This window comes from Epinephelus fuscoguttatus, linkage group LG8 (genome assembly GCF_011397635.1).
Source record: "Epinephelus fuscoguttatus linkage group LG8, E.fuscoguttatus.final_Chr_v1".
NCBI classification, from domain to species: Eukaryota; Metazoa; Chordata; class Actinopteri; order Perciformes; family Serranidae; genus Epinephelus; species Epinephelus fuscoguttatus.
Window position 1 is genome coordinate 26,032,259 of NC_064759.1, and position 22,649 is coordinate 26,054,907.

At 41.1% G+C, this 22,649-nt stretch overlaps 1 protein-coding gene across 1 annotated transcript in view; it reads left to right on the top strand.

Moving 5' to 3' along the window:
* The first annotated feature begins 413 nt into the window (after positions 1 to 413).
* Positions 414 to 22,649, top strand: part of lars2 (leucyl-tRNA synthetase 2, mitochondrial) — a 48,131-nt gene continuing 25,895 nt past the window's right edge. The window contains exons 1-7 of the mRNA XM_049584116.1: positions 414 to 552; positions 6,535 to 6,779; positions 9,117 to 9,248; positions 20,414 to 20,505; positions 20,588 to 20,648; positions 20,753 to 20,842; positions 21,153 to 21,296. Coding sequence (XP_049440073.1) covers positions 6,546 to 6,779; positions 9,117 to 9,248; positions 20,414 to 20,505; positions 20,588 to 20,648; positions 20,753 to 20,842; positions 21,153 to 21,296 — 753 coding nt within the window. The 5' untranslated portion in view covers positions 414 to 552; positions 6,535 to 6,545. The remainder of the gene's footprint in view (positions 553 to 6,534; positions 6,780 to 9,116; positions 9,249 to 20,413; positions 20,506 to 20,587; positions 20,649 to 20,752; positions 20,843 to 21,152; positions 21,297 to 22,649) is intronic.

Here is a 22,649-nt window from a genome sequence, read left to right on the forward strand (position 1 = left end):
AAACAGACACAATAGTGTTACATGGCTTGCAAAGTGACATGCAATGTCAATCATGCTCCCCCTCCACTGACATTTTAAAGACAAATCTTAAGACGTACATGTTTTCAATGGTCTTTGGTTGCTCTAAGTGGTTTTAATATTTTAGTATTTTATAATCTTTTTACGTACAATTTTTCTTACCGGTGTAATTCTGTTTTATATTTGTGTACATGCTATAATATAGGCTTATTTGTGTGTCACCCTTTTAATTTGTACAGCACTTTGGTCAACTGTGGTTGTTTTCAAATGTGCCATATAAATAAACTTGATTTGATTTGATATATTTGTAAAAAGATATTTTTTTTCACGACATTGTTATGTCGTTGTCGACGCACAACGTGTTGATAAAGTTGATTCAAATCCAAGATGGCGGCGCCTACAGCGAAGTCGTGATCCAGGGGAACAGGTCATTCACATCTTATTTAAAAGCTGAGTATGACATTCATAACATGGACTACTGGATTTATTTAACCACGACCATAACGCTTAAACAAAGGACCCGGAAATAAAACGGTAAGAACCTTTAAAGTGAGGTTTTTATGTCAAATGTAGCTCCTGTGTTTCATGTTCATGTGAGAGCTAACGTTACCAGCAGACAGACAGAGCTTCACTACAGATACGACACTAACAACCTGCTCTGTTAGTATAAACAGCTCTGTTGGTAATAGGAGGTTTAACTTTTATCTGTAGACCCGGAGGATATTTTTATAATGTGAATGAACGTCATGCTCGTCCTGCTGGCATCAGGGGTACTTTATAAATATGGTTTCTCTGTATGTCATATGAGCGTGTTGAGAAGTTAAATCTCCGCTACATTTAATTGGGGTTCACGTAGCCTACACTATGTTTAACCTTTAAACCAACCGACATTTAAAATAAAACTCACCTGTTATCTGTTTCCTCAACAATTTATCCAGACAACATTTACAGTATTATAATGTTTGACTGAACAAAGTGACCAGTCCTGGTTGTTAACTGTGAAAGAGGAGCTGTACTACTTTGAGAAAGCCAAATGTACCAATATTTTGTACTGTTATAGCACTTGTACCTCAGATTTGATACTGTACATACATATCAAGGACATACAACCCCAATTTGTATCTTATATCATCATAGCATTGTATTGTTGGTGAAGATTCTCAGTCATCCAGGTCAAGGTACTTCTAAGTGCTGTATTGTAGGCAGCTGAACTCAAGCAAGTCCAGTTGCCTACAATAAAGCTCATACAAGTAGCATAATATTTATTATTCCTGCACTGCTATTACACTTTAATTACATTACATTACATTACACTACCTGCACTGTCAACCACCTACATGCACAACCATCATTACCATGAGCATATCTGCTGCAGTAACAGCTCTCTGTAGTCCTGGGGCTGGACTATTATTTCACTGTTGTACGTTTTTGTGTTTTTATTCTTATATTCTTATATTCTCTGTCCCTTTGTGTATCAGTGTTTTTGTATGTGTTGTGTAATAAGCTACTGGGTGCCTAACTTTCCCTCAGGATTAAAAAAGTATCTGTCTATTGGTCTATCTCTATCCTACTGTTAACCTGATTTTGGCGTTGCGTATTTTGTATACATTCTGGATTTGCTTCTTGTCTCGTCTCGTCTCGTCCCATCTTGTCTTGTCTTGTCCCGTCTCGTCCCATCTTGTCTTGTCGTGTCTTGTCCTGTCTTGTCTCATCTCATCCCGTCTTATCTCGTCTTGTCTTTTCTTGTCTCGTCTTGTCCCATCTTGTTTAATGTGGTCTCGTTCCATCTTGTCTTGTCTTGTCTTGTCTTGTCTTGTCTTGTCCCGTCTTGTCTCGTCTCGTCCCGTCTTATCTCATCTTGTCTTGTCTTGTCTTGTCTGGTCTTGTCCCATCTTGTCTTGTCTTGTCTGGTTTTGTCCCGTCTTGTCTTGTCTCGTCTCGTCTCGTCTCGTCTTGTCCCATCTTGTCTTGTCTTGTCTTGTCTTGTCTTGTCCTGTCCTGTCCTGTCCTCTCGTCTCGTCCTATCTTGTCTTGTCTTGTCCCGTCTTGTCCTATCTTGTCTTGTCGTGTCTTGTCTCGTCTCGTCATATCTTGTCTTGTCTTGTCCTGTCCCGTCTCGTCTTGTCTTGTCTTGTTCCATCTTGTCTTGTCTTGTCCGGTCTTGTCCTGTCTGGTCTGGTCTCGTCTGGTCTTGTCCCAAATAGGTGACTATTGGTGCTTTCATGCTGTGTTCCTTAGGTCTGCAACTGATAATTATTTTATTATCTATTAAACTGTCTCGGACTCGGGACGGGTTGTCTTCGGTCAGGAAAATGCGGCCCGAGCCGTGCTCTAGTGTGCTCACCTGTGTGTGTGCACTTTGTCTATGTGTGTGTGTGTGTGGGTGTGGGTGTGTGCGCATCGGGGCGAAACTCCGCCGTGCGCGATACAGAGGGCAGAGGAGAATTGTAAACGTCGGTGCGCTACTGTTAGTTGCATATAGGGGAAACACTGCTCTTTTTGGTATGAGTTCTTCTGGGTCATCGTGTACAGTTGCTTCACTTTCAGGACTCTGCCCGGCAGCTATTCTCGCCTCTGAACGTTTCTGTATGCTCTCACTCTCGCCTGCTCAAGCGCACCTGTGGTGTGCATCGGTGAAATGGGTCCCCGCTGAAACACTTTCCCACCGTGCACGTTCCGGACGTTGTTTGGGCTTTTCATCGGTATTGCGGTATATGAAAAATTCATATCATAACGAAAATAAATACCGGTTTTCGGTACAAACCGGTATACCGCCCAGCCCTAGATCAACTTATCAAAAATGGACACAGGACTGTTTGTAATATAGATATTGTGACCAAGCAGGTATTTATGACTAATTTCACCTTCACTCAGATAAGAACTTAACTAAATTAGTCTTTAAGAGCATAAGAAGCAGCATTTAAGCTCTTTCACAATATCAAAATAACTAAAATCCCAGACAGTATTCACATATCATGTTATTGATATAACAGCACATTGCTGTAATATCATCACTGTCTCCAAATCCCTTTTTTCTATTTAACTAAATACAGTTTATCAGTTCACTTCATGCAAAGCAACCATACAAAAGTTTTACCTGAATAAAAACAGTCTAAAAAGAGCAAAATTCTAATTTAAATCTCAAGAATTAGTTTAGCAACACCAGTAATTTGACCAGGCATTGATTCCAGCTGTCAGTGCAGGCCTGTTTTTTAAACATTTCGTTTGTGTACCAAAAAGTATTGAAGTTTGACACCAGGCCATAGACATGGCCGATAAGAGTACAGATGTTCAGATGAAGCTGTCTTCCTCTGTTTTAGTGAAGCAGCTTGTTGTTTGCAGAAGTTACAGGAGACGCCCGAACGGATGAGCCCAGTCACCATAGAAACATTTTCTCAGTCTCTCGCCTCAGCCCACTCACTTGCACCTTCAGAGATGCACACAACCTTGAGTGCTCGGCTCTCCCAGCCTCAGCCTGAGGGAGGAGCGTTGGCTGCTGTGATGCTTAGGTTATACTCGAGAGTATTTGGTGAAAAAACACATTCCCACAAGAAAGGTGGGTGGTGGATAGGAGAGAGCACTTTTTGCTGGTTTTACACTAATTAGTTATCCCCTAAAGATCCGTCCACCCTGGTCGGTAAATCCTTCAGGCTGGTCAGATTCTGACGAACTGATGTGGAGACATAAAGTTTTGAGTGACACTCTTTTCATTCAAATTGAAATTGTGTCCTCTGCTAGTGAAAATAATAAAAATCTTTTTATTTAACCATGCAGGTCACTCTCTTAATAATTTACACTCATTTCCCCACCCCTGCACTGAGCCCTTTCTCCTCTCTAATCTTGTATTTTCATCACATCATTAACACCAGATAGAATAGAATAACCTTTTCAACCAGTTCTCCACAACTTCAGATAAACCGTCCTAATTTTTATTTACCTCATTTCCATCTTTATCTCTGGTTTCAGGGGGCGCAGATTACGTCTCCTTCCACTCAGCAGCTATAAAGGTCTCGCTGTCTGAGATCCAGATGCGTCACTGCTGTGAAAATATTCTCTTGACAGGTCAGGTTAGCAGCAGTTGTCCTCTGCTGCCAAGGAGGCAGAGACTGTACAGACATCTCAGGTTACCTTGGAAACTGCCTCTCTCTCCCTGTGTTGCTTAGAAGACAAATTTAGGTCAAATAATTTTTTCTTACATACAGTTGACTGTCTGACCCATATTAAGCCACAGGGAAGCCCACAATAGATGTGTTGTTGTTAATTGTAGGACTAAAATGAGAACTGTATTACCCACAAATGACGCCTGTAGCGCAGGATTTCATCCTTTCTTCCCACAAGTGATTGCAAACATTACTCTGGAAGCAGGAGCTTCCATCAAGGTGACGTCCTGAGGCTATTAGAGCAGCTAACATCCTGTAACATAAAGAAAAGCGTATAAAACTGTGGGGTAGTTTCAAAGCAGAGGAGTCAGTGAATTACTGTAAATCAGTTGATTGAAAAGTGTCATTCTCACATCTGAGCAGGCAGGCAGTTTAATAAGAACAGCCGATCCAGAGCAGAGCATAATCACATCACGCTGACTAAACCTCTTCTTTCACAAAGTCATGCTGTTGTGTGAGTGACGTGGTGCAAAGAACGCAGAATGTGAAAGGAAATCACGTGGAGAGCTGCAGAGCTATCACTCACTCTGTTCTCAACAAGTGGACTCAGATGTACTGCTCAGTCCCATAGACTCAAAACGTCTGGAAACGTATGAACACGAATGTGTTGATGTTGAAGTAGTGTCAGCTTGTTGGGAGCACTGCATACAGAGCCACTCTGGATGATCATTATGATCCCATGGGGAAGCATTTCTGTGGATAAAATGTTGGATTAACTTTTCTATGCCTATTATATCACAAAGTGACCGTATGCGACCTTTACGTAACAGTGTGAGAAACAGCACTGTGTTCTCACCCGAGCATTGACTTGTATAAATGTTTTTTTTGGTGCAGAATCTTGTAGGAGCAGGAAAACAAAATGTATCTGTGAAGTTTAAAGATTCTGACAGGAAGCTACGAAGTGATAATGGTGAATCACAGCGGCCCAGCTGTGCTGCAAAACAGGAAATACAGTACCTTAGTGGTGGATGATGATTCAGTATTATATAATTACCAGGTGTGACAACATTACAACGGCTGGTATTGTTTTTACCTTGTGAGTCTGTCTGTTTGTCTGTCTGTCTGTCTGCATCACAACCATACAAGATGCAGTCACGAAACTTACAGATGTGTTGTTCAGATTAAATTGAAGGCCGAGTTCGAAGGTGGGTGTGGTCTGAGTAAGGCAACAGAGGTAGGATTTGTATCGTGTTGATCATGTTTTCATGTTTTATGTTTTCATTTTCAAATTCACACAGGTCTGTGGTTTAAAGGTAAACTATGCAAAAGTTTGCTAAAAATGATGTTATGACTCACACAGGCAATCCTTCTTAGTCATCACTTATGACCCACTACAAGTGTGTGGTGGTTTATTTTGTCTGCAGAGACTCTGCCCTCTGCCTGTACTTTCCCATTTTCTTCTTGTTTTCTGTGATTCGGATGTTTATGGGCATGTACCCCCACAGCGCTCGGGTGAAGTAGGGGCTTTTTTTAAAAGGTAGCGACCAGGTGCCAAACTGTAAACAGCAGGTATCCAAAAGACACTGCCAAAAAAATGCAAATAGAGCGAGTTGAAATATCGTACCAAAGTGAATCTGGAGCTGGCTTTTACTTTTGCTAGCAAGTGTGTTTATAATCAGTAACCGACAATCCTGCATAGTGTACCTTTTTAAATTAATAATTCAGAGAAAATTGTGACCAGATACTGAAAAACTGAGTTGTTTAAGTTGTCGTGTAAAACATGTGAAATGATGATTTAAATATGTAAGATTCTAGCAAACAGTGAGCTTTGACTAAAGTACTTGTTTGGGTTTTCTTTGGACCAACAGCCCAAAATCCAATAGATAAGCAGCAAATCCTCACGTTTGAGGAGCTGAAACCATCAAATGTTTGGAAATTTTGCTACATAAACGACACATCAATTATTAAAATACTTGGCAATTTATTTTCTGATGATTAATTAATTGACTAATCGATTCGGCAGTGCATCTGTTAGATCCTTGGTCTTCAACAGGGGTCCGTGACCCCTAGGGTCTCACACACCATCCACCGTAGAAACCACCACTGAAAGTGCAGAGGGTGAGGCTAACACACCTAGCAACTCTTTCTTTAAAAATATACATAGTAGGGGTCCCTGCTGTCTGTCTTTGGGCCAAGGGGTCCTCATCCTGAAAACCGTTGAAGACCCCTGTGTTAGATCATTTTATACGTCTATCTTATCTGAATTTTTACATATCATGTTTGGGAAAAACATTCTTATTAATAGTGTAGTATTCATTTCAGCCACATCGTCCAGGAATACAGTAAACTCTCGATTATTTGTTTTACTTAACACCACCACTGCGACCCTGACTGCCCATCTGCCTCCTTGTCTTAGGTGACAGAACCATGCAGGTGTCGGTGAGAAGGCTGGCTCTGTATCCGATGGGTGTTGCCCGGTTTGGCCAAATCAGGGATGCTCTCCTGAGCCCGGTAGCCCGCCTCCTGTCCCCCAGCACCCGCACCCTGTTCAGTGAGACAGGAGTGTGGGAGAAGGACTATAAAACAGAGACCCGACGCCGAGTGGAAGAATGGTGGCACCCACGAATTATGGCACAGTGGAGGAAGGATGTGTTAGAGGAGGTAAGAAAGCCTTTATTTGTCCTACAGTCTTTAGCTTGGTGATGTCATGATAATCCATATAAAACTCTGTCATGATGAACTTATCCATATTCACAATCATTCTCACTTTTGCAGGTGTGTCGCCCATCCACATAATGGAGTGATGAGTCAGTAATAGAAAAAATCAACTAATTGTATGGTTTATTCAGTGTCAGGAAAAAATGCCCATCACAAATTAACAGAGCTCAAGAAAGCTCTTCGAATGTGTTATCTTAATCCAAAAGATATTTTCGATGATTTGAAAAGCAGCAAATCCTCATATTTGAGAAGCTGTAACTAACAAATGTTTGGCAATAGATGGGTGAAGTCCCACCCCTTTTAGTGTTCCCACTGGACTTTAATAGAAAAATATGTATGGTAGTTAACAGCAAGAGACAAATACGTTTTCCATCCTGTTTGAATTGTGCCTTGAATTACACGTATGTTTGTCAGTTTAAAACATAATTGTGCAAGTCGAGAAAGTTGCAATTTGTGGTAGTAGGCTACCATTTAGTTTTGTGTGAAATCGTTGACCCACACAATGTGCGCCACCAACACCAGCTAGCAAGCAATGTAATTTTGCTGTGTTCCATGTCAAAATATAATGCTGTCCTAACGTATGCTTTTTAATCTAGCAAACCCTGGTCTTTTGTTGAGCCGGGAAGGGAAGAACAAGTAAAACCCATTGCTCATGGGAGTACTTGCTGGTGTGAAACACACAGACATCGTAGCTTTGTCAAGAGAGAGAAAGGTATGGCGTCACCTACGACTTGTGTAGTCTTTCTAATAACGAATTTTAATAGTAGAGAAAGTAAAGTTGAAGTCACGTTGTGCTAAATTTTTATAAGACGGGGACGCCATCTTGTGAGGATCATATTGTGTTTTCTGTGACTTCTACGGTGGTCAAGCAACAGTATTTGAACAAACTAATCATGTTGAACAACACAGATCCATATGACTTGGCATATCAAAACTGGATCACAGACCCTGATGCACTAACTCCTCTGACATACCCGGACATTGTAAACTATCTTGTTTTTGGACTGAGTGCATACACTTTGGTGGTAGAGAAATCAGAGTGTGTACCTCACAAGATGGAGGCCCTGTCCCACACGGTGTGACGTACCCTTGCAATCCGTTTTACGACAAAATGCAACTTTCTTGACTTGCAAAATTATCTTTTGAATTTACAGACATTGTATGTATAATTTATGGCAACACTCTCTGTGTTACCTACCATAGATATTTGTTCCGAAGTAAGGTCCCACGGTTGCACACCAGAAGGAGAGAGACTTCACCTCACTATATCTGCCAATAGAAATTGACTCAAGTGATTATTAAATCATCAAAATTGTTGCAGATTACTTCTTCTGGCAGCTATTAAGATGCAGAAATAAGTGGCTGACATGTTGAGGAATCAAAACACATCTGCGCACAGATGATCAGATACCTGCTTGTGTCCAGAGATATGAATAACCAGGTTTCTCATGTTCAGTGTAAAAAGGCTATAATTTATGATGACAAAATATGATGAAAACCAGGATAAGACTCAAAACCATTAACCTATTGTGAATGCAGTAAGTTTTCAGAAGAGCTTGCCTTTTCATCTGACCTTTTGTGACTTCACTCATTCTATATAAACAACTGTCAGTGCTGTCGATTGAGTGAAAAGAAATATTGAAATATCTGTATATGTTTACATTGAAAACACCTTTAGCCTTTTCTCTAAGATTTATTGATTAATAGGTCGTTTAGCATCCTTTCACATGATTCCCAGCTATTACTGGCTCTGGCCCGTGCAGCTCATCTCAGTCCCGGAGCTGATTATATATCCTAATGGTCTGACCGTGCGGCTGTCTGGGACCGGCTGACAGTGATTAAATGCATTCATGACAGCCCTGGTCCCTAATTAATTTATTGAAAAATTCATGACTCAGGTTTCCTGTAATCACGTATAGCTGGGTGTAGCCAGTACTTACTGTGTTTCCGTGGTAACAGTGTTGTGACTGTAAACCATCCATAATCAGCGCTGCCTCATTTCGTGTTCTGACACCATAATCAGACACTGTTAGAGCCTCATACGGTAACACAGAAGTCACCGAGTGCTCTCTCACTCTGTATGTGATGAGTTATTATTCCTGTCCTGACCCCGTCAGGTTAATGCAGCATCTTTTATACAAGACTCATTCAAAAGCCAGACTGATGATGATGATGGAGAAAACGCCAGCCCTGTTATTACATTCTCTCAAGATTAAAATCAAGTTTTCCACATATGCCACAGGGTATTCTTACAGCTCTGTACAATATTTGTTTTCCCAGAGTTCCAACAGGAAGAAGTTTTACGTCCTCTCCATGTTTCCGTACCCATCGGGCAGACTGCACATGGGTCACGTGCGAGTGTATACCATCAGCGACACAATCGGCCACTTCCAGAGAATGAGAGGCCATCAGGTATTTCTGCTTTTAGTAAATGTGTTTTTGTAGTTTCTTACTATCCTCCAAGAAACAAGCAAGGCCAAAACACTCAACACACAATAAGCCTTGAAAGTTTTTTAACTAAAGGAGCTTAGAAAGGAAAGTCCTTGAGGTAGAGGCCTTTTAGATGGAAGACAGTTTGATGTATCGCAGAAAAACAACAGGTGTAAATGATCAAATCAATGATGGCTGAATTCCATTTAGCTGCTTCAGTTTCAGGCTCCTGGTATTGTGCATGCTGGCAAACTGTCACACTGTCATGCTTTACTGGGACACTGGAATATAACAGAGCCATCATTATTGTTACAAGGCAAGGCAAATTTATTTATACTGCACATTTCATACCCAAAGGCAACCCAAAGTGCCTCAGAGGTTACACAGGTAAAATCACAAGAGATAAATGATAATTAGTTTGCCCAACTGCCTGCTGTGCAAAAAGCCTTTAAACTACTGTAAATATTCATCAAGTTACAAATAGCCTCCTCTCATAAGAGCAAAGGTTGAAGGTTAAAAGCATTTACTGATTCACTCAGCCCTCTTTCCGAAAACCGGGGTGAAAACAAAATGTTGAATGTATGATAATACTTTAATGTAACATGAAAAATCAAAAGAGCAATGATATGCTAAGTGGAGCTCTTGCACCTTATTTGGGTAAAAGAACTAACAGATCTATTATGGATCAACAGATTTAATTTCCCATCCATTGTCTATGGAGATTTTTAACCAGTGATATCACAAGTTTAAAGGCCTTGACACACCAAGCAGATGGTTGGACATCGGTCAGTGTTGGGCTGTCGTTGAGCATCTGTTACCCTAGTTGCCCCAGTGTGTTCCGCACCGTTGGCCCCCATTGGCCTTTGTCTGCTTTTTTTCAGCAAATTAAATTGGCATTGGCAACGGTAGAGTCTATCAATGAGTAAAATCACTCTGATCGGCAGTTCAGCTCAGTTGCAAGAAAGAGAAACGAAAGTGAGGAAAGTAAACAAACAGCTCAAGTCAAGAGGGAGTGAGATTAAAATAAACATACATAAAGTAAGATTGTTTTTCTTTTGCCATTTAGCCCTTAAGCAGAAATATTCCTTGATGGTTTGGTTTGTTTACTAGCACATGCTAGATACGCTGCCAATATTGGATTGTTATTAGTGTGCCATCTGGCTAAGTTTAGCGTCAAGACGGTCTTACGGTTTCCCTTTTTAAATGACGAATACAGACCACTGCCATGATCTGCTGGTGTGGAGAGTTAGATCCTCTCACACAGGCGCAGAACGTACGTGCTTGTTGAGCCGTCAGCTGTTGTCTGTGCGATGTGTTCAAGTACAACTTTTTGGCAGAGACACAGGCCACGTGAGGCGACGCAACAGTTGGCCTCCATTACCACTTGTTGTTTGATGTCAGTTTGGTAGTCTGGGCCTTAAGAAACCAGTATCAGTTGTTTTCAGATGAAACAAATCTCATCTTGAAAAGGTGTTTCTCCTACATTATGTCAAAATGTCCTTTTCTCCTGTATCTGTGTGTGTTCATCACCTCAGCGGACACCCTCCCTGGGGTGACGGAGTAACATGAACGGATGCAACGATTGACTTTGGTCGCCATTAGTTCTTTTATGTCTGTTTGGTGTGTCTGGGCCTTAGGAGTTATTTCCAGTTTCTAAATGGAAATTGTTTTTGCTTTAATTTATCAGGTAAATGTCAGGCAATGTGAGGTAAATGTCCATTGCACAATTTAATAACTTTAGAGTAATGACACTTGTTTAGATCAACCCAGTCTCACTCTGAGCTTGTCAAATACCGGCACTTGGTCGGTGGCCCTCGGCATCAAATATCGACGTACAGAGGCACCCTTTAGCAGCATTATGAGACGCACTGGGTGGTATCATTTTTGACACTCTGAGCAACTGCCATAGTATAAAGAGCGAGAAAGTCCACTTAGGGTGGGTGGGAGTGGAGGTGGATTGGTCAGACAAACTCCAGACTTTCACCTGGAGACTGCTGTTTGGGTCCCGTCTGAAACCAATAGTCATTACAGTTATTTTAACCGTCCTGTTGTCCTCGGGTCAATTTGACACCTTTTCAAAATTTTTAATATCAAAAATCTGGTTTTCTTTCATCTGCTTACCCCAACATAAAATGGATGGTTTCCCACTACTACCGTTGCATATAAAATTAATTATAACTACTTTCATTGAATTGTTATTCGAATTTATAGCATCCATGGTCTAACAACATAGTGCGCTAGTATAACAAATGTACTTATTTGAAGCCAAACCATGATGGGTTGTTTTTTTTTTCTGAAACGAACCATGTGCTTTTGTTGCTTAAGCCTAAGGAAGTTAACCTAAAAACAAAGTTGTCAACTAATTTTCATTTTGGAAAGAGACTATATGCATTGATGAGCAGAAACTGTACATTTCCTGTGAGGAAGGAAGTGAATTTTAAAATAGAAGCATTGCATTTAAGGTGCGTAAATTGACATGCTGTCCCTGAACGTCCAAAACTGACACAGGAAGGGTAGCCTGGAAATCCACACCCAAATCTAGAAAGATTTAGGGTCTGGCCATGAGTAATGAAAATGGCCCAACTTGAGGGGTGGCACCAAGCATGCATTTGTAAATATCAGATACTGCGTATCCGGTCGGCAAAACAACAAAAACGTCCTTCTTGCAAAGGAAAGACTCGAGCGCCGTCTTCTGTTCCTCTTTTAGAGAAAAGGCCAAGTCTAACTCGTTCATTGTAGTGGCCAAAGCCGTTTCAAACAACTGGTGTTCATCCGTAGCCATCTTGCAATGTTTACTGACTGATTCCGGACTTCGTCGTTGCAGCGCTGTCGTCATCTGTTCAGCTCGCCTCTGGCCCGCCTATATCACATACACCAATGTGATTGGTGCAGCTTGGTTTCATGGGCATAGATAATGAGCATCATTACTGATTGCCAGAGTGACTCGCTGAGCAAATTTAAATTGTGCTCTCGCGAGAACTCTGGATTTCCAGGGTACAGGAAGGGTACCTAGAGCGTCATATTTTGATGTGTAGGGCCATTGACTAAGTGTCCGTACTTAAACAGTTGGGGAGTGAGAATGTGTTGTATAGATAACCTATAGATAAGCCTCTCTTTCACTTTGCAATCGCTGGGAGTGATCTCCCAGTGGCAGACAGCCACCTACCACTGTGCACCTACCACTGTGCAACCAAAACAGGAAGAGGATAGGGCTTTTGTTTTCCCCGGTAGTTATCAGTAATTATCCCCAGTTACCAAAGAGTATCAATGTGAGTTCTTTGCAGTTGTGATCCCCAGTAGAGGAAATGGCTGAGGGTGAAAAAAAAACAAAGTAACTGTGGAAACTCGACCTGGCAAAAGAAAAAGAGCCCCATTGCTAGGCTCTGAGGAAAATGGAAAGCGATCTGGTTGTCTTAGCAACAGCAATGCCAACAGTAATACCACTTTTAAACACCAGGGGGAGAGAAGTTGAATGTCGTCTGTTTCCACGTAAAGCAAAGAGTTGTATATCCTCTCGAATACTGAGTCATCTGTTCTTGAACATGTGCAACTTCTCACAGTAGGTAGCTTCCCGTTAAGAATAAGCCAATTATGGCTCAAAACTTTTAAGTTTTAAGTTATGCCTTGGTTTGCTTTATTGTTCATTATCTGCCTCTCACCACAAGTCCTTTTCTGTGGCTTGACTGTCTCTGTTTTCACTCAGACGTTCAGTTTTTATTCCCAAAAATCACAAAGGATGTGTCATCCTCAGAGACACTTTGCGGAGCATATTTTCTAAAGCAAACCACCATAATGGTGAGACATCCGCTTTCCTGCCTGGGTTAATGGTTTGAGAATGATTAGATTTTGGCCGTTCCCATGATATTACTGGTACACAGCCATTCTGTGCGGGAACAGTGAGTGTTTCATTCAGAGATAATGGAGATCTCTGTATTACATTATACAGTATTGACTGTCTGATATCTGCTTTCACACTGAAAGCTGATCTGTTTCCTGCTCTACCTCACTCCGTGTATACAACAGTTGATGAAGAATATCATTAATATCAGCTCTGTTTACACTGCTGGAGCCTCTGTTTACATTCCCGCTGAACTGTGATGCCGCATATCTCCTTACTCATATTAATGCTATAGTTAGCACACTACATGCTGTACACTGTGCAAGCAGAACATAAGTACCATTAGTAGCATAATAATATCTCCTGGCGCCACTATCTTTCAATTACATGGCCAAAGTTTACACTGTTCTGGGAGCATGTAATTAGATTTTTCTGTGCTTGTTGCACTTGTACTTGAATGCTACTTCACTGTATTGATTTCTGCTAGTACAGTGCACATTTGCACTTTGTGTGTTTTGCTCTAAGAGAACTTAATAGTGCAGCTTGATTATTTTGCTAACCCTTTAGCTCATCGTTAAAATTGTTTTAATAAGTTGACACTCCATTTGTTCTCTTATGAACATGTTTGTTGCTACGACCTCAGTATTGTTAGATGTGACATCCTTTTATGTTGATGGGTAAAAACATTGAAACTACTTTTGGGTGTTGTTAGGAAGCTTACATGTTTCCATGTTCATCTGTCAGATACAAAGAATTTATGACACCTTGGGGCTATTTTTCTTAAAAAAAGAACCCGATGAATATGAAGCTACAGAGTCAACTTAAAGATGAACTATGCAGGAATTTCCCTGAAAACGAATGTATTGTCTCATACAGATGCAGCCCCTCCCAATCATCACCTATGACCCACTGGATGTGTGTGGTGGTGTATTTATCTGCAGACTTCGCCCTCTTCCTGCACATTCTTATTTTCATCTTATCATCTGTGTTCAGGACTCTTCTGTGCATGTGACCCCACAGCTCTCAGGTGAGGTCAGGGCTTTTTTAAAAGGTAGAAACCGGGTGCCAGACTGTAAGCAGCAAGCATCCGAGAGACATAGCACCGAAACATAAAACGCAAATAAAACGAGGCGAAATGCCAAATGAGAGTGAATCTAGGGCTGTCTTTTACTTTCACTCTCACTGAAAATACTGCACAGTATATTTTCAAAGCAAGTTTTGTTAGTTCTTATAAATTGACAGTTGGGGGAAAAGGATGTTTTAAACCTGCTGCATTTAAGGTAAGGGCAAGGTAAAATCCATACTCGACTGTTTTAAATCAAAGCCTTACAGTCGATATTTAGCACTCAGTTTGAGTCCAGTAAACAGCTCACACCACACCCCCTCTGACATGACGTTGACAACCTATGTTCATTTCATCGGTTTGTTCCTCACGTCATCCATCCATGTCTTTACTCTGATGAGAAACCGGTGTATGACAAACCTCTCCTTTTTCTTTTCCTGGTGGATTTCTTCCCTTCTGTCTCTCTCCCCGAACAGAAATAAGGTTTCACATGACTAGCAGTTACTTCCTGCCCAGGAGTGTACTTTCTCTCAGCATCTGTCAGAGAGCGAACCTTGTTCCGCTGCATGCACACAGCCGACTCTATTCACTAGTTAATTAGGGAAGGCGCACCCTGTCAATTGTCACACCCTAAAGCCATTTTCAGGCTTTTAATGGGTATTTCATGTGTGAAACTCTCCTTTTGGTGTCATAAAATATGAGCATTTTATGCCCAGACTCAATGTTCCTGTTGTTCGACATCAAATTAACAGATTGTGACCAAAATCTCATCAGTGGAGCTGGAGGTGATTGAGTTGCTTATGGAAACATGACAGTATGTATTTCATGGCAGAATATGTATTTCTGTTAAGTGAAGTAGTTCAAGGGATTAAAGTGTCCACAGCTCTGTTAGGCTCCGCTAGGTGCCGGAAAGGCACAAAACACAAGTACACAAGTTCTTCTTTTTAATACCGAAGAGGTAGAACCAATGAAAGCTGAAGACATCTCAGTCTGTAGATTGTATTGAGTATTGGATACTCATTGCTGTTTCATGTTGCTGTTTTTCATTCTTGTGAAAAGGACAAAAAAAAATCATTTACCTCCATTGTTTTGGTGTAGAAACAGAAACCTAATTTTTTCAGACATTTTTTTTCCCCTCAGACTTTGATGATGTAGAATAGCTACCGCTCCACCCGACTCAGTCTCGGCATGGTGCTGAAAACATTGATGAGTCCAGATCTTTCACTTAATTGTTGAGCTTTTGGTCTATTCAACCTTCACCAGAGCATAAAAATCAATATATTCTTTTTTCAGTATTTATATATATATATATATATATATATATATATATATATGGAAGTTGTTGGGTGTTTTGGGAAATACATTTATTTGCTTTCTTGCTGCAAGATAGATTAAGAGATTTTTACCACTTCCACGTCTGTACAATAAAGTTAAAGCTGAAGCCAAGAGACAGTTAGCTTATCTTAACATGCTTTGGTTTGTCCTTAGTTGTGTAAGTTAGAAACTTACTTAAATGAACTAAACTAAACTAAATATACAGACTAAATGGAGAAACAGTTATCTTGGCTCTGTCCAAAGGTAACCAAATCTGTCACTAATAGTTGCCAAAGTCAGGCTTGCTGTTTCCAGTCTTTTTGCTAAGCTAACCAGTTGCTAACTACGTATTTACCATACGGACATGACAGTGGTATCAATCTTCTCATCAAACTGTTGACACAAAAGCAAATAGGTACATTCCCCAAAATGTTGGAGCTGTGTATTGGAATCTGGTGATCCGATTTTGTATCGCAATACAGGGGTTATGGTTTACCATATCGCGATAGATCGCAATACTGCAAGCAAGATCATTTAAAAATAAATGTAATTTTAAGATAGCTGTTGTAGTATGAAGGACACGCTACCATATACATAAAATCTGAGCAAAAAAGAACAGTGTGATCTGCATTTGTAATGAACACAGTCCCTAACACACTAGCAATATGTTGTTACGTTGGAGAGTCAAATAGCCAAAGATAGATTCTATCACTGTTATCCAGCAGATGGGGGGTTAAACACAACACAAAATGAACCACTGCCACCAATCTTTGTATATAAACTGTTAATTAAAAATTGCTACCAGACAGTATCACAAAACATAATACTGGGATACTCAAGATACTAAGGGAAGAAGTGTATGGCTATTTTCTTACACCCCTACATATGTCAATTCCTTTAAACCAAAACTATCTGCATGGCTAGATACCACTATCACTACTGTAAATGAAAACTGACTTTCGCAGTTGGATGAAATAAACCTTTATAGAGTGCCCCAGGAATGAGTCGTAAAACCTGGAACTGAGTTAGTATTTTAGCACTCTCATTTTCCTTGTTGTGAAGTCAGTGGGTTTTTTAAACAGGTTTTTGGGAAGATGCCTGAAATAAGGTCTGTGGTTAATACAACCTTAGGGGATGTTCACATTTTGTTTTAGGAAATAAAATATGTCAGTAAATATCCCACTCATGAATTTTGAAGCGTCTGTGTTTTACAAAAGGCGGTTGCTAACAAGTGGCTAAATGAGACTACAAAACGCCAATATGTCAAGCCACGCCAAACACAGCTTTACAGTCTTGTTACGGTGGTAACATTAGGTCGTAGTATAGTTTCTTTATAGCCTAACGTTACCTTTTTACCTGTGGCAATTGCATTAAGGGTTCAGTAATTCAGTAGTTTGCCACAGATATTATTTTCAGCAATAATCCAGAGGCTTTTTGACGAGGGAACCAGTGGGATGCTAACTTCCACGTCAGCCTACAGAGAAACGTCATCCCCGATGCACTCTATAGCTGTAAATGAAAACTGAAGTCGTGCTCCATAAGAAGACATAATAGTTGAATATTGGAGCAATTATCAGAGTTTGGTTAGAGCCGATTAGTATGATGAGAAAAAGGACAAATGCTGGAATTGCATTTCAAAGCTGCCACAGATGGAGCGAAGCTTCTAGCTGGAACTGCGTGGGTGGACACTTGCATGTAGCAGAGTGGCTTCACATTCACAAAATCAGTCACTAAACACTCCCTGTCCCTGTTGTCGTCAGCGCGAGGAGCTTGGAGCTGATTGATGTCTGTCTCAGCCTGGCACTGACTTGCTCCGCATCACAGTGGACAGGCTGTCATAAAATGTGCCTACACTGACTCCCACGTCCATCTTTTACTGCGTCCTGTCACTCACGCTCTATAATGCACTGGGAGTCTCCATGATAACAGGTTGCTGGAGAGTCGGACTAGCATTCACGCTTTGTGTGGACACAAGTATAAGTGGAGCTGAAGCTATCAGCAGTGAAAAGATAATTTGCCTCTGCTGCTGTCTTTGAACTTTGAGAATTGAGCTCAATAACGCAGCCTGTCCATCACAGCCGGTCCCTGCAACATCCCCTCATGAATACTGTCTCACTTTAATGGAGTATTTACACTGAATAAACAACGTAGTAGCGTATCCCTCCTAATGAGGGATGCTATTTACATAGGCTATCTCTGGCTTGTGCCTCACTCTCACTGTGCCTGTATTCCTCCTGAGCAGTCACAGTGGTCTGACGTGCTGAGCGCTCTTAGCCTAATACCACCCAGCACTCGGCTTTACAAATGAGGCCCATGCAGTTACCAAGGATACCAATTCGTCTGAAACATCAGACCCGTTAGAGTCCGTGCGATGATCCTCTCCAGTCCTCGACTCCCAGTCACTCTTCTGCTTCTCCTCTACTTTACTCACGCCTTCCACTCCTGTGCTTTCATCTCATTTCCCTCTCGGTGAGCAGACACACACAACCAAAGCGCTGAAGAGGAAAACGAGATGAGTGAAATAGACGTCATCTTGAGATGACAAAAATTCATGTTAAGGAGGGTGTATGTTAGATGGGGATGTCGATACAGGGTACAGACGGATAGAAGGAGAACGCAGATGAAGAGATAAAGTGGCTGTAGATTGTGACAAGGAAATTACATGTAAAACAGCTCACCAAGTAATTTGCATCAGATTTGCAACCTACCTTTCAGCTTGTTTTTACGTTATGTAACAACTGCAGTTACATGAAAATTGCAGTTGGACTGCATGCATTAAGCACGACGTGTAATGGAGTTGAGATCACGACAGAGACATTATCATGTAGTGGTCAGCATGGGCTGCAATTAGGGGAACCCAGTGCTATTTTGAAGAATAAATTACCTCCTACAATGACACATTTTTGTTTTCACTGTCACTGTTAGTATAAATCCTCTCATCACAAATCTGATAAAGTAAAGCAATGCAACTCCACTCAAAAATTAGTTTTGCTGATTTTTTCTGCACTTGGATGTTTGACCTTCACAGTGCAAAATGATGAATACAAGCTGTATTCACAAAGCCTTCACTCTCTGCTTAACAGCCTCGTCCTACATTTAAGAAGTATAAAACAACCAATGAGCTAATGAAACAATGGCCCAGCAAACGGGAGGAAAATCACTATTAGGTATGAGTAATTGTAAAAACAAAACAAAACAAAAAAATACATAATACAGACGAAGAACTGTATAAAGAGTTGCTAAAATATCTGCTGAAAGATCATCCAAAAGGCTTGTTTTACACCATCCTCATGCAGTTATTGCGCTCTCTATTTGACTTAATTGTGCAGTTTATCAGCTGTACTGTTATTGTAATGTATTGAATACAATCTTACTATATAATGATGAAAACGCTGTCTGTGTGTCTGTCCAATCCACGTGAAATTTGGCACAGTGGTAGAGGGTCATGGGAGGATGCGAATGAAGCAATATTACATCAATTGGCCAAAGGGGGGCGCTATAGCAACCGATTGAAATTGCAAACTTTGAATGGGCATATCTCATGCCCCGTATGTCGTAGAGACATGAAACTTTGCACAGAGATGCCTCTCCTCATGAGGAACAAATTTGCCTCAAGAACCCATAACTTTCTGTTATACAGGTTTTCTGCCATTTCGAATTTTTTGAAAAACACTTAAAATCGATCTCTTCCTAGGAAGTTTGACCGATCTGCCTGAAACTTGGTGAACATAATCTAGGGACCAATATCTAAAGTTCCCTCTTGGCAAAAGTTGGAAAACTTACTAAAACTGAGCTTCTATAAGGCAATGAATATTGCGGAGGGCGTGGCTCATCACATAAAGGTGTATAACATCTCAAGGGTTTCACCGATCACCACGCAACTTTGTAGGCATATGACCACACATAATCTGAGGGGACCCCTCCATTATTGACCCCATCAAACAAAATGGGGGCGCTACAGAGCTAATTTCTTATCTAGGCCTAACAGCCATATTGATTTTTACTAAACTTGGTAGATATGTAGAACAGGACGCCTCAAGGTGACTGGAGAAATTTAACTCTAATTAGCAACTGGGTGGCGCTATAACAACAGAAAAATGCTTAAAAATGGCTAAAATGCAACCGATCGCTGTGGCTCCCCCTGTGGACGAATGTTTGTTTTTTTTCCTAATTTTTGGTATGATTAAGTCATGGTATGGTATGCTGTACATAATCACGGAAACTGTCAGTGTGTCATTCTGTCTGTCCCACGTTTTTCTACTCACTGACGTGGTCAGTCTATGTGAAACTGCACATAGGCATTGAGGATTGGCATAGGTAGAAGGTGACAAAGCTACCAATGGGTATGGACTCGTATGAAATAAAACACACAAAATACGCCCCTTAGTCAGGAGTTGTCAGTTTACTCTGTGACAGAAGTGGGGTCCCTTAATGAAAAAAGTTAGGAACCACTTGTTTAATCCGCAGTCAACAGAGCATGTCTGGGTTTTTTCTAGCATGTTTAATGAATTGACATAAAATAAAATTGTAGTTTATACAACAATTTCACCTGTCCTCTAAATAGTTTGTAATAGCAGAATGTTGAGTAAGTTAGTGTAGTGAGACATCCTTTCAAGCAAAATTGTAAGGTTTGGACTGGCTTTGAATTTGAGTGGCTTTTTAATGCTGTACAAAACTGTGTAATACTGATTTTTTTTTTTTTTTTTTTTTTTTATTTTGGTGTATATTAGGTCTAGTGTAAAAATACGATATTACTATCAGATACACATCATTCTTATCGTATACTTTAGGAGTCACTTTTAAGTCACGTGACTATATTGTGATATCCTGATGAATTTCAGTACTGTATGCACATTTGTGTACTGTATTTTAATTAATCAAATAAAATGAATCAATCAGTCCCTAATACAGAGCTCCTACCTGCATTCACAGGTGCTGAATCCGATGGGTTGGGATGCGTTTGGACTCCCAGCAGAAAACGCAGCCATTGAGAGAGGTCTCGACCCAGAGGAGTGGACTAAAAGGTACCTTAAATATCTCATCTGTTCTTCTGAGCATTCATTGTTTATACATACCTTAATATGCTGTTGTGTGCCGTCTCCTCAGTAATATCCAGTCCATGCGGGAGCAGCTGGACAGCCTCGGCCTTTGCTTCAACTGGGACAGGGTGAGTAGGAATTGAAGGGTGTCAAACAGAGATTTGTAGGTTTGGTTTGCTCTCTTTTGTGTCAAACCACACACTGTTGACATGAGTCTGGCTGTCCCTGTCAGGAGGTGACCACTTGCCTTCCAGACTACTACAGGTGGACGCAGTATCTGTTCATCAAGCTCTTTGAAGCAGGACTGGCATATCAGAAAGAGGTAGGAAAGGCCTTTGCACTAAAGTGCTTATCCTGGTTTTCTTTTGAAAGGAATAATATGATTGGTTTAGGTTTGAGGTCGCTGACAGTTACAGAAATGATTGAAGCAGCTCACCCGTTACTCTTGGAGGAAAATGAATGAATTGAAAAGAGGAGAGCTTCTTGGCCTTTTGATTGTGTTTAATGAAATGGGACGACCTTGAAATAAGCTTTTAGTCTGTCTATTAAATCCAAGCTACTTCCTAAGCTCTGCTTTTTCATTTTATCTGTGTGTGTGTGTGTGTGTGTGTGTGTGTGTGTGTGTTATCCAGGCTGTGGTGAACTGGGACCCTGTTGATCAGACAGTGCTGGCTGATGAGCAGGTGGATGAAAATGGTCGCTCCTGGAGATCTGGCGCCCTGGTGGAGCAGAAGCTGCTCACACAATGGTTCATCAAGACTACAAACTATGGCAAGGTATGGCTTTGATGTGTGTGTGTGTGTGTGTGTGTGTGTGTGTGTGTGCGCGCGCGTGCGTGTGTGTGTGTGTGTTTGAGAGAGAGAGCTCTGTGTATGTGTGTGTACGCGACAAGTGGCGTCTGAATGGCTGGCCAGCGGCTTTACACAGGCCAAAATGAGCAGCGGACCCCTCTGATAACAATCATGGCTGACACTTCAGTGGCAGCAGCTGCAGCCCTGCCTCTCTCGTTCTGCAATCAGACCCCTGGACACCATCATTTGTAGAGTCCCCCGACCAAGTAGAGAGAGAGTCCGAGTAATGCCACCGGGAGGCCTGGCCGGCTGATGAGGAGCCTCCACCTCTTCTGCACAGCACAGGCCTGCTGCAGGGCACAACTACCCCCTGTGGACTTGTGATATGAGTCATCCACAGGAAAGACGGCTCATGCATTGTACATGCAGAACATGGATGTGCATTGTTAAACATGACGATATGCATGTACTAACACAGTCTGGTCTTTGAGGAGAAAGGCACTTTTGATTTATGTGGATGTGGAGAGCACTTAAGGTAACTTCACCCCCAAATCTGAGCCTGACTCTGGCCACTGCATAATTTTAAAAAATGCTAAAAGGGGGGCGAGGAGGGGGTGAGGATGTGTGAGGCAGGAGTTAATTAGAGCGTGTTTACATTCTTAAATTTCATGATGTTGGTAAGTCCCAACCAGCTGACTCTATGTTAGCACTGGTCTTGCAAGGTTCGGGGCTGATTCAAAACAGTCGATGGCGTGTTGAACCACTTGACCCCATGAAATGCAGATTTGTATACATTTGGTAGGATAGCTTTACAGCATACGACATCCCTCTGTCCTTTGGACCCTCACAGCGGATAAGGAAAAACTCCCCAAAAACCCCTTTAATGGGGGAAAAAAATGGTAGAAACCTCAGGAAGAGCAACTGAGGAGGAATCCCTTTTTCAGGACGGACAGACATGCAGTACATGTCGTGTGTACAGAACAGATCAACATAATAAATTTACAGTAATCCATATGACAAAATGATACAGAAAGAGAGACAGAGACAAAGAGATGTAGGGCAGACACTAATGACAATCGCGACAATAACATAAATTTTAGTAATAAATAATAATAATGATGATAGTAATTTTGGTAGCATGTATGTTGTAAGTACATATTAATATATGATAGTATATGTATGTGACAATAGTAATCGTATGTGTAAAATTATAGTATAAGTATGGCTAATAATAATAGCAGTAGCAGTAGGCATCAGGCAACAGCACAACCACAACACACGATCCAGGCTTAGCCGCAGTTCGAGGGAACCTGCGAGGCAGTGTTGCACAAAGGCTCT